Raw genomic sequence first — 16698 nt, forward strand, 5'->3', positions numbered from 1 at the left:
TTGTCGATATCACATAAGCATTTTGTTTTAGATAGAATTCTTATATTGTCCATCTCTTGGGTGATAGTTGCACTTCCAAATTATGAGAAATTTTTTGTTGAATGTTGTTAGCAGAGGCTCTTATTTAATGGCATGTTCCATAAATTCTGTTTGACAAAGTATGTTTGGATACTCACCTTGCACCAAGAATATACACTAAAGTACTATTCACACCCTTAGCCATCTTTTTAATTAGTACAATATCTCTGAAGGGCAGAGATTCATGTGTGGTAGAGGTAATTATATGACACGTTGATTGCTATTAGGACTAATTAATATGATAGCTTTTTTGGTTGCTTATGAACAAGTTTATTTTAATTACCATTTTCAAATGCTTAATTAACTAAATGGGAAATGTAAATATATAAGAAGCATTGAAGTTTATGCTAATTGAGAAAATGAGATGAAAGAATAATGTGATAAAATTGGAAAGGTTATTTAAGTACATGCATGAGCTAGAAAATTTGTCATGGTATCTTTTTTGTCATTAAAAACCAATAGGAAATTAGTACATGAATGAGGGGTACAAATTCTTAATTATATGATGAATGAACATATGATTATTAATTTACATTTAATTAAAGATTATTGATTATTTCAACTCTAAAAGTTTGAATTAATGAAATTACACTTATATCTCGAAAAAGAGTTGCTCTAGCTTTAGTGTGCACCCTTTTTCCTATGAGAAAAATTACTCTTTCTGATTCACGTCTGGCCCTTCCTAGGTCTGGATTACAGTTATTAATAATAGCTTTAGCGCACACACTTTCTCCTTTGAGGAAAAATAACTTGCTTGAGGTTTATTTTATTAGATCTTAGAAACGAAAGAGGAAATTTTCGCTTATAGAGTAAGTAGGGAAAAGTTTACGTCAAGTCAATGAATATAAAACATATGTCTTATATATACACTTTTTAATGGTTAATTAATCATGGTTGAGTGATATGAATTTTCATTTGGATTTGTTGACAATTAGGGTTAATTATTTAGTTAGTTGTAAACAACCCATGTGGGTGAGTAAAAATTTATGTTAGAAACATCACTTGTGTAGCTTTCTATTTCAAATCTGAATAAAGGAGGAGAAAATATATATGTTATCTTGACACAAATGAATAAGTACAATTATTTTTTGTATATCGTTTCACACTTAGAAGAGGAATGTGTACCTTTAGTAACAACAAAAATGGAACAATAGGCAGCTCCTATGCTCCCAACTCATCATCATATTTAAGTTAAGAAAAAGTGCATTTATTTATTTATTCCACTATATGTTAACAAAATGATAAATCAATTTGTTTTTTATTTAAAGTAGAGAATAAAGAATTTGATTCCAAGTATCAGGAACACCACCAATGCACCAATGTGTACAATCCAAGCCATGTCTGCCACTGTATATGCTAGGATGTCCATCTTTTCTTAGTTGTGATAGCTTTGTTATGTCAAGTAAATTTACTATTGGCTTTGACACGTCCTTTAATACTTGTTTCACTATGTCCAGAGCAATTGGTAATCCACTTGGGTATGTTGATCCATTGACTGGAGTTGTTTCATTCAAGCAACTGTTCACTGTTGGTTCACCCCATTCTGATCCACTGTTCATGTACAATACAGAAACAACATAGAAGATGTCCATCATTATTACTTTTTCATTCTTTTAACACCCCATCTCACGCTCAGTACTGGACATCTCTAGAGCGTGGATAATTTAATTTAGGGGGCCAACATCAGACTCACACCAGAAACTAGTTCAAAAGAGTTAGTTTTACCTAAGCCTTAATAAGGATACCACATGTCTCATTAATTACAGATGTAAGATTTTTCCATTCTTCAACCATCATAGTTTGTTATTATAATTACGACAAACTAGTATCAAATCTTCCAAGGGAAGAACAAGAAATTAAAAGAGAGAAGGGAGGTTCCAAAATTAATCTAAAGCAACTAAGAAATAATGAGACAACTTCATAGCATCATCCTAATAGATTATTTTACTATTTTATATATTGACATCTTTAGAGTCTCAAATGTAATTTGACATATTCCCACATAAGTCTTCCATCTTAGTTATATTCATAACAACTACACCATTTAAGTTAGTTTATTTTGTTAAGGTGACAAATAAACTCGAGCAAATTTTAGGTCAGTAAATATCATGAAAATAAAGCTATAATGTTCTCTTACATTAAGTTAGCAATTAGGAAAACCTAAACAATCAGTTAAGGATATATACTCTTGTTTAAAATATATTCTATCTCCAACTTTTATTTCAATTTTATTCTTGAAAAGAGATTTATAACATAAAATGAAAAAGAAATATTATAGCTCAAAATAAAAATAAAATTATATGAATGAAAAGTTCTTACTGGTAATGGGCTGGAGATGTTCCTTGAAAGAAAACTTTGGTTTTTGTTGTATCCACATCTGTTTCAACCCATTTGGCCCATGTTTTTAGCCCAGCCCGGAAAGCTTCGACCCGATCCATATCTTTCAATATTTGGCCATTATATTCAACAAAATCCCACCTACAACCAATATTCGCACATAGTAAAACTCATTTTATTAAAAGATATAGTGTGATACATGCACTAGTTCATGGTCATGAGGTTTTTAAAACGTTCGGCTATTATCTTATTTTGTATTTCAGCAAAAGATTATTTTCACGTGAAATCTTAACTTCTTGAGTAAATTGAAAATAAAAAAGAAGTTGAAATAATAATGAACATACTGTTGTCCACGTGGTCTTCTTGCATACCAAAGCCAAGTATTGAATATCAAAATGTCAAAATTCTTCCAAATTTGTCCATCTTTAATTGAATCTAGTCTCAACACACGTCCAATTTTTTCGACTTCAATGTCTACTAAAAGGTTCGAATGAAATAATACTATTTCAACTCCATAATCCTGCAAATTTAAGAAAATAAAAAAATACTTTAGGTTTTTATTTCAATAAAACACACACACACAAATCTAGAGGCAATAATGTAAAACATATACTTTCTTTAATTTGTTTCAATTTGTGTGACTTGATTTGGAATACGAGGGTTCAAACTAATTTTTTTTTACTTTTTTTGTTTTACATATTTAGAAACTATATAATCACACAGCCAAAAATAATATCCTTTGATTGTCCGGTCCAAAATATACCTAAGACAAACAAATTGAAAAATAGTTAACTAAAAGAATATTTACAATAGATTTGTTATATAAGTCTCCTATACGTATTTTGAATTGTTACATAAGAGTAGCGTTTTAATAAAGGACTGTGCTAAAGAGTTGTATATATTGCAATCTCCTAATAATAGAAATCCATAAGTAAAGTACTGCATAATTTTTTTTTTAAAAAAAACTTACCAGAAATGTAACAGTGACATTTTCTCTAAGTATTACTTGATTGAATTTTGCTTCTGGGACAGCAGCATGAAGCAAGCACAAAAAGGATTCATAAATGTTTAGACTCAAAGAATCCCCAATATACATTATTTTCTTTCCTTTGAATTCTTCCAAAAATGCTTTCCCATCAAATCTACAAATTATTCCAAAAACTCACAAAATTAAATTAAATTGTTAAAATAGTAAAGAAAAATATGTCCATAACATTTATATTATTATATTATTTGATCAAATATTTGAACAAACACAATTCGCATCAAATCCCTCCCCCACCACTTTGATATTTATTCTTTGTGAAGAAATATATTATTGAAATGTCTTGGTTGGAAACTTACTTTAATTTTAGTCAAATCATTTTTAATTAGGAAAACATTTTAAATATATTTATCAATAAAATACATTGTAGAGAACACATCTATTGGAGAGATTTGATTAATTCTGAATTAAAGAATTCAGAATAAAGAAGTTTGTTGGACACGTTCAGAATAGATAATTCGTCCCCTGTCTTTATTTCTAACATGTTCATTTTAGTTGTTGAACATAAATAGGTAATGCTCCATTGTAATTTCCTTCGACATATTCATTGATCAATTGAATAAAAGTTCAAAGGAGAACCACAAGTTATGAACTCACATAACCTTTGAGTTGAGTTTTCCTTATTTAGTAGAAAATATAGTTATGTGACTTTAATGAAAATAATTTTTTTTTGTGAATATTTTGATTTGCTGTATTTGAGTTATCAAGATAGAGGTAAAGTCTATAGTGTGTACAAACAATTTATTTTCTTTAAATTACTTAGAGAATATAGTGAAAAAAAGTTATAGTTATTTGATTATCTATGAAATTTACCTTGATACTATCAACACAACACAAGTAACTTAAAGAGAAGTAAGTCATATAAAATGGAACAAAGAGATAGAGATGAACCTGGGCAAAACACAACCATTAAGGGGCTGCCATCTATATTTGAGATAATCAAGATTTGTTCTTCCAAATTTGATGCAATCAAATTCACTCCTTATAAATGGACAAGCTTTTGAATCATACAATGGGTATGAATTATCAATAATCCAATTTCCTTCAAATAAATCACAACCATTTGTTTCTGATGACCCAATTAACACTGCTAAAATAATAACAAGAAAATATCTAAACTCCTCAATAAATATTTTCACCATTTTTTATTTTCAGAGGAGAAAAGAAGAAGAAAGAATTATGGTGTAAAGGGGTTGAAATAATTAATATATATATATATGTGTGTGTGTGTGTGTGTGTGTGTGAAGGGAGGGATTACAAATGAGGAGATTTATTTATTTAAGGTCTTTTTATTTTCAGTAAAGAATTTAATTTTGAAAAAATAAATAAGTTCTAGTACAGTAAGGATATTAGATTCAATAATTTCCCAATTAAGAGAATTTGTAAATAATTGACCAATACCAAAATAGTTGTTAATTATTTGGGTTTATGCTATAGAAAGCAAATTATTTACTACCATTTATTGTTTGTTGCATTCGATCAATAATGTTACCTTTTTCGTATATTTTAACTTGTTCATGTTTAATTTAACGTATTCATTAAATAATAATTAATAAAATAATAAATTAAATATATTATCCTTTTATTATAATAAATTTAATATTATTGGAAATGATCATAGTTAAAAATAAGGGTAATTAGAAATTAAGTGATAAATTATCTCTTGATTTTTTTCAAACGGGATAAGTATTAAATAGAGTTACACCTGCCATTAACTCCCTTAGCTTGTTCTTGTTTTACACGTTATTAGTACATATAAGTTAAACTCCTAATGATTTTAGGCGTATACACAATTCACAGTCTAGGGACTCTTATTCTTGTATTATAAATTGTGATTAAAAATTGATAAAAATTAATTCCCCTAATTTATGGAGATCATTTTGTTACATGATTTTCATTCTATTTTGATCTAATTATATTTTCTCACGCTTAAAGACTTTTCCTTTTTGGTACCTTGATTTGAGTTTCTATTATACATATTTTCCAATTAAATTTATTATTTATAAAGCAATATTTTAAAATTATTAATTTCTTGAATGAAATCACTCCATATCCTAATTTATAATCAAGTTATTGACGATTGCTTGCAACTTTCTTGTTCCAAAATAAGGTAAAAAGAAGTTATATTTGGTTATTGTGTATATCCTTCAATTAGAAGAAAAAAAAGGCAATTTTTTATAAATATTCACAAAATTATATAAAATTTACTAACCCTTAAGCTAGTCACGATTCTCTGTATATATAAATTATATTTTGTTAGTTTGAATTAAATATAATTTTAGATATGAAATTTTATGGGACTCTACAAGATGTGTTTAATTCGAGTTGGAACTATACTAGGTGTGTTCAATTTCAATTAGGATTATTGGAGGCTACTCAACATTAAACCCTACTTCATGCCTATATGAAGAGTACTATATTCCCTTGAAAAAGCGTCTTGAATGTTCCACAAATTCATGGAATATTCATAAAGATATCAAATCCACGAGAGAAGAATCAAGGGAGGAACATAATTGAATACCCGCACTATTTATCAATAAAATCATGTTACTCATATTTTATTTGCGATTGTAGTTTAATTTTAAAATTTGTTGCAAATATAAAAAATCGATATTTTGTATTTGCATTGAAATTCAACTAATTTATATTTGCTCTATATAAGGCTCCATTTAGGAGAAAGTGCTCTCTATTAAAAAAATTATATTTAGAACTGAAACCGATTGCACGACATGCTTTGATGATAAATTTTGGTAAGTTGATAGTTGTGTTAACCTGTTTTTGTGTGTGAATAAGATGGTACTGTAAAATGCAAAACAAAAAAGTGACTTTTTTTAATTAATTATTATAGAAATATATATTGAGGAAAAGAGTTTGTTAAAGCATAATTAAAGGACTTAGGAGCCAAGGTAAGAAAAGGCTGGATCTTTGATGAGCATTTGCAATTTTCACATGGCAACACATCTCACAAGTTACATATTCATATGCCTCCCAATTATTTATTGTTTCTTGCTCTACCATATGTCTCTCTTATAACAATAAAAATATAATAAACAAACACTTCTCATGTAGGGTATGTTTGGTACTCGGAAATATTTTTTCAGAAAATTATAAGTGATTAAGTTATGCTTTAATATACAAGGAAAAAGTTATTGTCCCAATAACGTTTGTATATAATCTAGTCTGGTTCAAGGAAAGCTTATTGAATAAAAAAAATTTCCTTTTTCCATCAAAGTGCATATGCTCTTGGTTTAGCAAACACTAAAGGATAGGAGTGTGGGGGTTGCATTAGGGTGAAAAAAAAAATTCAAATTCAACCTGTTTAAGTTTGGACAGATTATTGATCTGATCATTTATTAGATCAATTTATTTCAATCCAATCCATTTTAATCCATTAAAAATTGGGTTGATATGTAACCTAAAATTGACTTATTGAGAGATTTGGTAATTTTTTTTTTAATGTTTTTAACTATTCAATATGTTATATATAGTCATAATAAAGAAAAAATAATTTTATTAGGGACTAAACTATTTTAAAAGAACAAATGAAATTAAAACTTAGAAAAAATTGAATTGTGTTGGGTCTTAACCTATTACCTAGCTCGTTTTGACCCAAGCAAAAATATGGATTTGGTTGGGTTTTGATCCCCTTGTTGCCTTGATCCATTATGACTCACCCAAATTTAATCCAACCCGTTCAATTGTCATCCCTAAATTGCACGGAGGAATGAGTGTTATGAGTGATTAGAAAAAAGGTAAGACCACAAATGCTTATTATACGTAATCATTCATAAAAATATTTTTTTCACCTCTTTTTTATCTAACACATTAATTGATTATTATTGGCTTCTTCACTTTTATTCGAACATTAGTTCACATCTAAAAATATTTCTTAGCATTTAATGTTTATCAATTACTTTTATTATTGTCGTTTGTAATGGCTTACAAATTTTAATACATGACATTGGTTGTGTAAAACTAGAAAAGTACTTTATAAAGTATAGTTTTACTTTTCAAAACCGTTCAAATTTTACGCATTTACTGAGCAAAACGATTTCTTCAAGCAAAACTAATACTACTAATAATATAAGAAAATATAAAAATAAATAAGAAAGACATTGATTATGAATATAAGTTGTTTTTTTCTTCAAATACTACATTAAAATTAGAGTATGTCATTTTATAGAGAGGTAATTGTGACTCTACTTATGAGATTATATTGAATTTGTGTCGAGGGTCTATCGAGAATAGTTTCTTTACTTTTACAAATTAGGGAAACTAAACTACTTACATTTTAACCTTTTCAAATTTCACTTGTACATGAGATTATGCTGAATATATTATTGTTATTTTTGTTGTTCTCCTTGGTCAATAAATCGTATCGTAAGACCTGGCTGGCTAGCTCCTTGACCTCTACCCCTGGTGGGATTTCTCCCGACCTCTACCACGGCCTCTTGTCAGTTCTCTCCCTCGGGCTACAGCCACAACACACTACAAAAAAAAAAACAGTGTTTAGTGACGGACAAAATTCGTCGCTAAATAGCTTATTCCGTCGCTATTTTGGTTTAGCGATGGAAATTCGTCCGTTGGTATAATGTATGTAGCTAACCATTTAGCAACAAAAATACAAATCCGTCGTAAGTTTAGCGACGGATGCATGACGGATCTCTTCCGTTGTTAAAACTAATGACCAAAAAAAACGTCGTTATATTTGTACTTTTTGTCGCAAATTTTATAAGCTATTTCGTCGTGTTATCGTATTGATGACTGGAAATTTGTCGTTAATTTCGTCACTATCACTTTTTATACATTTCTACCTTTCTTGTAGCTACAAAAATATTGTCACAAATCCGTTGCTAATTCTGTCGCCATTACTTCTTGTACATTTCTACCTTCTTATAGCAACAAAAACATTATCGCAAATCCGTCGCTAATTTCATCGCCATTAATTTTTATACATTTCTACCTTTTTATAGAGATGAAAATATTGACGTATTTCGCAAAATTTTGTCGCCATTAATTTTTAAATACATTAGTGACAAAAATATTATCGCAAATCATATTCAAACAGATATTATAAAGTTGCAAAATTAACTTAAGTCATAGAAACTAATATTCTAGAAGACCCAAAACACAAAAAACTAAAGAGTGTATAACCAAGTTTAAAACAACCCCAACGATAATTTCCAAGCAAAAAAAAAAAAACGAAAGTATTTGCAACAAAAATAATATTTAGCCAACAAAACTAATTTAGAGAGATCGGAGAACCACAATCTTACTCAGAAACCGATGCATTGGCCTCATCAATATTAGTTGGAGTAGGAATTACAGGTGTCATATGAGTGTTTGGCTGAGATGAGGTCGAAGAAATCAATCCACGTACCTGTTCAACAAGTACAGAAGCATGTGATCAGTCAGTGGAGGAATCAATCGCGTCATAAAGTCATCCAAATTTTCTGTTGTTGTTGTTTGAGCATTCGTACATGGTATCAAGGATGAAACATCATATCCAAAAGCTGAGGCACACAAATTCTTCCCGTAAAATGATTTTGCTTGCGATCCAAGACCATATATCCTTCTTTTCTTTTCCCCTCATGTGGCTGGCTAATATGCTTGCAATAGATCAACATTAGATTGAGTTTGTGATTGATTCTATAATATTTCTAGACGCTTTCCCTATTAAAGAGAATGATAAACAGTTAAATTCATTAATAACAACCACAACAATAACAATAGTCACATCTAGTTTATGCCAAGATTGTACTTAAAGTATTTATTGTGCCATATATATATGAAGACCTGACTATGTCAAGTTATTTCAGAAACATTAAAATTGGTGGCACCTTCACTGAGCAATTCAATTATTATGATGTCCAAACAATAAGTAGTTGTATACCTATCATTCTTTGGGTAAAAAATGGGGAAAGATAGAGAGAGATGCCGTTAACTGAAAAAAAATGATTTACACAATTTTCCCACCAACGAATATATAAAGTGAATGTAATTATAGAATATTGGACTTACATGTACAATTCGAGCTCGTTCACCAACAAAAGATTTTTTATCATGACCATGTGTATGGACTTGCAAATGTAACTCACTTGGTGTTGAATCTCGACCCTTTGCAATAGCCTATACAAGGAAAAATTTAAAAAACATATGAAAATGTGAAAATACTTGGGATTTAAAGACGGTTAATCACGGGTCTCTTTCAACAACCTCAATATACTTATTACTAGTCTCTTTAGCATCAAACAATCTAAAATACTTGGGATACTTCAAAACCACAGAAAACTCAAAATCATCAGGTAAACCAAAATCTTTCCTTGCAATCCTAACATGTTCTAACCTTAACCTCCTTGCATTCGAAAGAAACAAAAGCTTTAGTAAATGGGTTATAGCTTGAGGAAATTGAGCTAAAAGTGCTAGTTTTGCTTGCTCAATTTGAAGCAATGATTTACGAGTAAGCTTGGAATATAATATTCTCTTAACTAGGTGTTTAAATACCTTAAAAACATGAGGGAATTTGAGAATATACACTACATCAAAAGTGATCATTAGCGGCAATTAATTAACGATAATAGCTTAATTGCCACTACATGTATATTTTTAGCGGCAATTAGCACCTTTTGTATATGTCCCTAAAGCTTTTAGCGACATTGGTTCTAATGGCACTTAACTAATGGCGGTAAATACTTTAGCACTCTTTATTAATGTCTATATTTATTGCCGCTAAAAGTTATTTTTGTTGTAGTGATACTTCCCTGCTTCATATTGTTTGAACCCAAAACGACGAGCAAGCATATCAAGGCGAGAAATGACGATCATTGAATTTGGTTGAGTAAGAAGTAATTTGAGTCTAAAACATTTAGTGTGTGGTAAAACAAACCCATCACCACAAGTGTACATGACAACCAAATAAGTAAAAAAGAAGTTCTATACAATTATAGCAACAAAGCCTTATCAATAACAGAGACACTTCACATGTTGCCTGAATGCTTCACTTTATCAAACTCCCTTTGGATAAAACATCAATTATCATCACTCAAGGTACAAACATAATGCTCGTTGCCTCCGTTATATTTTGACATCCGCGTGTTGTGGAGTGTCGTTTGTTCAAAAAGCAAGACACTGCCTAGCACACACAAGATTATATGGGACGTCCGCTTAATACATTATTATCTACTACTATTCCTATTCACAGTTGGTACTCATTGCCACCATGTATCATGGTTAAGAGCCAGCTAAACTCTCGGTGCATGTAGAGCTTCTCATCTATGTCTGCTATGAAAATATTCCACTACGTTATTATCAGTATCATAACACACCTCACTTGTCATTTGTGTTAAGGATCCATGCCTCCCTACTTGAACATGTAAAGTTATAGTTGTAGGATCTCATCTTTTACAGTGATGATCAATACTTGATTTGATTTCATCTTATAGTAAGCAACCCCCTTCATAAACAAACCCCCACCAACAAGACGTGGATTTCCTAAGTCAGTACAGTGTGCAGAAGAACAGCTCCAAGAATTTAATTCTCAAGATTAAATATCAAAGCAGAAAATTGGTTAAACAATTGTAGGAAATGCAGAAATAATATAATGATATCCCTCAATGTTTCAAAGAGAAGGCTCAAATGCAAGAACAATTGTCAGTCATTTCTCATTGAAGTATTAAGGAGGAAGCTTTTTCTAGTCTCGAATTGAGGGATTGCAAACATAATACAAAGGCGCTTCAATGTTTTGAAGGGTTAAGATTGTGCATATAAAGTAAATTAAGGGTGTGCGAAAATATACTTACAAGTCTTTTGCGATGCTCTCCAATAGTAATAGAACCTCCCGTGTGAGTCCCCTTTGCAACTGCATTCTGACCGCCACAACGATTTCTTGAATTTATTTTTGAATTTTCAATAACCTTGGGATCTTTCCAAAATCTCATCCAACTTTCCCATGTTTCTTCCATAACATATTTTGGCCGGACTGCTTCTTTTTTTATGCAAGAAATAAAATCAATGTACCTTCTCCCTGCCTTCTTATGCCATAGTATCTTCACTTCACTATCAATGGAAGGATCCCAATAGAATTCCTTCTAAAATAATTTTATAAGTAAACAACATTAGTATCCAACCTTCAAAAGTGATGCAATAATTTTATTAAAATGATGAAAGGTATGTAAGGCTATCATAGTATTGTACTAGTTCGTCCTCACGCCCTACATCTACTTTCAAATCAGTAAAAGAGAAATCTATTCCTAGATTTGAGAATTCTTGAGATAAGTTGATTTTGAGTTCTTGAGTTCTTGATTCTTTTTGAAGTTCTATTCCTAGTTATTGAATTTATATATGTTATGCATTAAGATTCTTGAGTTGATTCATTCATGTCTATATTTCAACATGAATCCTATGAATTGAGTATTCTTGAGATGAGTAGTGTCCTTGAGTTCTTGCGTTCTTGAGTTCTGAGTATTGAGTTTCCATATTGCTATTAAGATTCCTGATTTGAATCGTTCATGTCCATAATTCCGCATGAACCCTATGAATTGAGTTATAAATTTTGAGAAGTTTTAAAAGTCAACACTTGAGTTTTAAATTGAGTTTTGAGGAAGTAAAGATGAGTTTTGAGAAAGAGTTTCTAAAAACATGATTAGTATGACAATCGAGTATGCCATCAATGTTTAATTAGTATGGTATCTAGATATACCATCAATGTTTATGCAGTATGACTTCCCGAGTCATCAATGATCATATTATAATATGATTTGTTTTTGAGAAAGAGTTATCAAGTATGAGTATAAGGGGACTATGTATTCCTTGGAGCAACATTTTTTACATTGATAAAAGAGAAACTGAGATTTCTAAATGAGTTATGAGTACAAAAGTTATTTATAGAGTAGTTACCTCTTTTAAGAGGGTAGTTTGAGCAATTATCTCAAACCAGAAGAAGAATTATGTTTTTTAACATATATATGTGCATGAGTATATATTATTGGGAGTAGTATTGAGCGCCGATATGGGGGAGAGTTCAAACAACTCATAGCCCCCATAAACCATGTATGCCAACATGGGTAAAGGGTCATACTTTTTAGATGATTCCTTAATGTTTTTAAGCATAGCTTAATGGATCCACTTAGTTGAGGTGTTCTATACCCCGGTAAGGTATATGACAGCTCTAGCAGCGTGGGTGAGATGTTATATCATCACGTAGCTTATAGTGATGGTTGTCGGTGAGAGAATCTCTCAAATAGAGTTAAAGTGTGTTTTTATATATCACTTAAAATGTTGAGTTCAGAGATGAGAAAGTATTTAATAAAGATTTAAATGATTTTACTCATTTATTTCTTTACATTCAACTTGAGTTCACTGTTATCTTGTGCAATCCTTTATTTCACTTATTTGTATTCAGCTATATTACATACTCTTACATTCAATGTACTGATGTCATTCGACATGCATCTTTTAATGATGCAGATATAGGTTATTAGGATCCTCAACAAGAGTCTATTGAGATCACATCATCCACTCGTCTACTTATGAGTAATACTACCTTACTTTCGGAGTACTCTAGTTTTATGAGTTTTTAGTAGTAGTTCTTTTGAGGAGTCATGGGTCTTGTCCCGACACTCGTCTATATATAGTAGATGCTTTATATATAGACAGTTTTGGGGAGTCTTTCAGTTTCAGATATTTTATTTAAAACTTATGTTTCATACTAAGTATATTCAGCGAAGTATTGAGATTCAGTAAACTATTTTTAAACGTTTCTTTCAATTTGATGCTTATGTATGCTCAAGTTAGTTTTCCGCTTATAGTCAGCCAGGATGAGGGTTCTCTTGGGAACCAACAATGTTTCTAAAGTGTCGGCCACATCCTGGGTGTAGGCTCAGATCATGACATTTAGGTATTTGAGAATATCATTCTTCAACCAGTTTTTAATTCTCAAAGGTAGATTCACATCTTGTGTGAAGATTGTGTCTGCCTTGTGCTTTCTCCCAAGTTGGTAAGACCATCAACAATGTTGTTCACCTCGCAAATGTGTAGTTTTCTTGAATCTTCAGGTAACTAATTTCTCTAATGATATGATCTACTTGCCAAGTAACATTAGAGTCAGTATTGATCATTCTAATGATAACTAAAGTTTCTAATTCTACAATTTTATCATAGTATCCATTGTTAGCGCACCATTGAAGTCCATGAAGAATAACCTTAGCTTCAGCAATATTGTTGGAGTATTGGCCATAGTAATTGATAAAAGCCATAATCATGTTGCCATTCTAAGAATACCCCCTCAATTTGCATTACATGGGTTAACTTTACTGCACCCATCAGTGCTAAGTTTAAATCTACCAGGGCTGGATTACTCCATCTGGGGCATTTAATAATGATTCTAGGCTTGAGATTTTCAATATGATAGTAGATATGAATGCATTCTTGCTTTAGATGTATAGTAGGATTTGGATAAGTGATGTTGCTGATCAATTGGCTTCATTGTCACTGAATGATGGTCTGATTTCTTGAGTTCTGACGAAATCCAATGCTTGTCGCCATCAATTATTTGTTCGTTTCTAGTGTGCTTTTAATTATGGATTTTCTTCCCTTAGAAAATATGACTTCCCATAAAAAAAAACTTAGACTTAAGTACTTGACTATCACATATTGTTGGGTTGCATTTTGGTTTAGTTTGGAATTTGTTGGACAACTGATTTATCGACACTGAATGTTGCATGAACTAAAAGCATTAAGAGAAAAGAAAGTCAGAGAGAAGTAGAGTGTGACTATTAGTTGGTTGCTTCTTATCGACTCCACTTGGGTTAAAAGAAATATTGTGATTGCAAGCTGTAATGAAATGATATGATGAATTTTCCAAGTTATCTATATTTTACTTGGAAGCGTACCTGATAATTTTTTTCTTTTTCTTCTCTTGTTTGGGAATGTATGGACTTATGCAATCTTGAAGTTATTTTTCTTGTAGACATGATGCGAGGCAGAGGTCGAGGTAACACAACTCGTGTAAGCAAGACCTCAATTAGAGGTTGAGGTAGCACAAGTCGAGTTTATATGCCTACTGTTCCCATTTCCATAACTTATTCTCAACAAGGTGGTATCAATTCTTCTGTTGGACCAGATCATATTAACCAATTTCAAACATTAGCTCCTACTAGTTCGCCTCCTGTTCAAACATCAGCTCTTGGTAGTACTCCATTTGTTCATTTTGAAACACCTCGTGTAATATCTAATTAGAGCAATAAAATAGGCGAATGTGCATCTCCTCAAAGAAACGTGACAGGAGAGACACCTACATCTAGCCAGAACAACACAATAGGTGAATGTGAGGGTAATAATAATTCTAGACAATGGACATTCGTTTTTCTTCTTCATTCCGGGTAAATTTGTACTTGCACTATTGTTATTTATTTACTATAATTTCTTCATGATAGACTTCATATAATATATTTCAAAAAAAAATTTAGTTTGGAACCTTCAAATATTTGCTCTACCAGGATATGTGAGTCTTTCAAGAGTGAACTTGATCCTAATGGAATTAATTGGACAAGTATCTATTTCATATTGGTTGTTCTTATGTTCTTGTGATTACTATTTTGATGCTTGATCACCATTAGAATAAATTTATTGTCTTCTTTTGAACTCAAGAGAGGAATAGAGGGATAAAATGTGGAAAATAAGAAGCATAATTTTTTCTTGAATATCACTTGAATTAATTTGTGTCTAGGATAGGGATATACCTAGGTGCCTTTCTTGGCTCAAATAAGGGAAGACAACGTAATGCTCCATAATTGGTTCAGTCTATCCCCGCTCAACAAAGTAGTTAAACTGTCAGTTGTGGTAGAGGGTTAGAGGTCGGGAGATCATGACTATATTATTAACCCCATGAATCAGCAACTAGATGATCAAATAAGTTGATGAAATTGATGCTAAACATGATTATTAGTTAAATCATAGATCGATTCATTCATTGATTGTGTTAAATATCTATCATTTAGTTATTTATTCTTTCTTTTTAGTTTAGTTAATATATATTCATCTTTGAAATCCCCCACTTAAATAAATAATTAGAATTAGTATAATTTAGTAAGAATAATTAATTGACAAGTCCTTTGGGTTCAATAATCCGGCTCTTTTAGGGCCACTATATTACTTGCGCGACAACGTACACTTGCGTGTGCAATTGGAAGCAACAATGCACCCTAGACGTAACATGGCATACAAGACCCCGAGAGGCCGCATATAAGCCACTTAGCTTTCATAACATAAGATAATAGAAATGTGCAGAAATTTTAAATATTTCAATAACATCAAAGTCTTTTATAAAACGAGTGGAAGTCTAATACACTTGTCTCAAACCATTTAAAACATGAATATCCTTGGGACGCAACCCATATAATAGTTCTAAACATAAAATGAAAGTCGTAAGAACATGGTGGCTATCTCCTCGAATACTATGAGGACTCACCAAAACTTCAATCCTGGTTCTACTAAGATCCTAGCTACGGGGATGGAAGTCAATATCGCCGGACCCTACATTTGATAAGAATGTAGGCAAGAGTATATGTTAGTACAAAATGTACTAAATATGATAGCTAGCATAAACATCATCATAGGCATAACATAAACATTAGTCAACATAAGACATAAGCCACAACCATAAGAGATAACAACATAGTCATAGGCATAATTAATGCACATAGATCATCATAATGTAAGAGGATCTAATCTAAGAGGATCACTTCTTAAGTAACCTCAACTTATCCTTAGCTAAGACTTGGGAAATCCACATCTAGTCATACATATCAAGGAAGGCAACTCTAGCAACAGTCCAAGCTAATCATACATCATACAAGCAAATCTCATATTAAAACATACTTACTATACTTCATTGAAGTAACGTTGATTCATCATAAACATGCTACTTTGATTGGGGACTAGTCCCTCTTTAGGTATCTCTACTATTCATGGAAAAATACTTCTTCACTAGTCCAAGACAAGTCATCACACATGAATGGTTACGATTTACCAATTAAAGGCTATCAATGAAAAACACCTCATTATGCTAGACCAAGCTATCATGCAAGACATACTCTCATGCAAGTCCAAGCTACTCAAGGATGGGTACTATTCCTCAATCCAAGCTACCAATGATATGGTTTGGCCTTACCAAGTCATGCTATCATGCAAACATTCTATTATGCTAGTCCAAGCTAACCTTTGTAAGGATACAACTTCTC

At 31.3% G+C, this 16698-nt stretch overlaps 1 protein-coding gene across 1 annotated transcript; it reads right to left on the reverse strand.

Moving 5' to 3' along the window:
- Positions 1-1340: 1340 nt before the first annotated feature.
- LOC125877496 (protein trichome birefringence-like 41) lies at positions 1341-11421 on the reverse strand. The gene is made up of 8 exons (XM_049558775.1): positions 11260-11421; positions 9677-9964; positions 9482-9589; positions 8737-8840; positions 3386-3557; positions 2760-2935; positions 2398-2556; positions 1341-1629 (listed from the first exon to the last, which is right to left on the reverse strand). The coding sequence occupies exons 1-8, from the start codon at positions 11419-11421 to the stop codon at positions 1341-1343; spliced, it is 1458 nt and encodes a 485-aa protein (XP_049414732.1).
- Positions 11422-16698: the final 5277 nt, after the last annotated feature.

Source organism: Solanum stenotomum, chromosome 9, assembly GCF_019186545.1.
Source record: "Solanum stenotomum isolate F172 chromosome 9, ASM1918654v1, whole genome shotgun sequence".
Classification (NCBI taxonomy): Eukaryota; Viridiplantae; Streptophyta; class Magnoliopsida; order Solanales; family Solanaceae; genus Solanum; species Solanum stenotomum.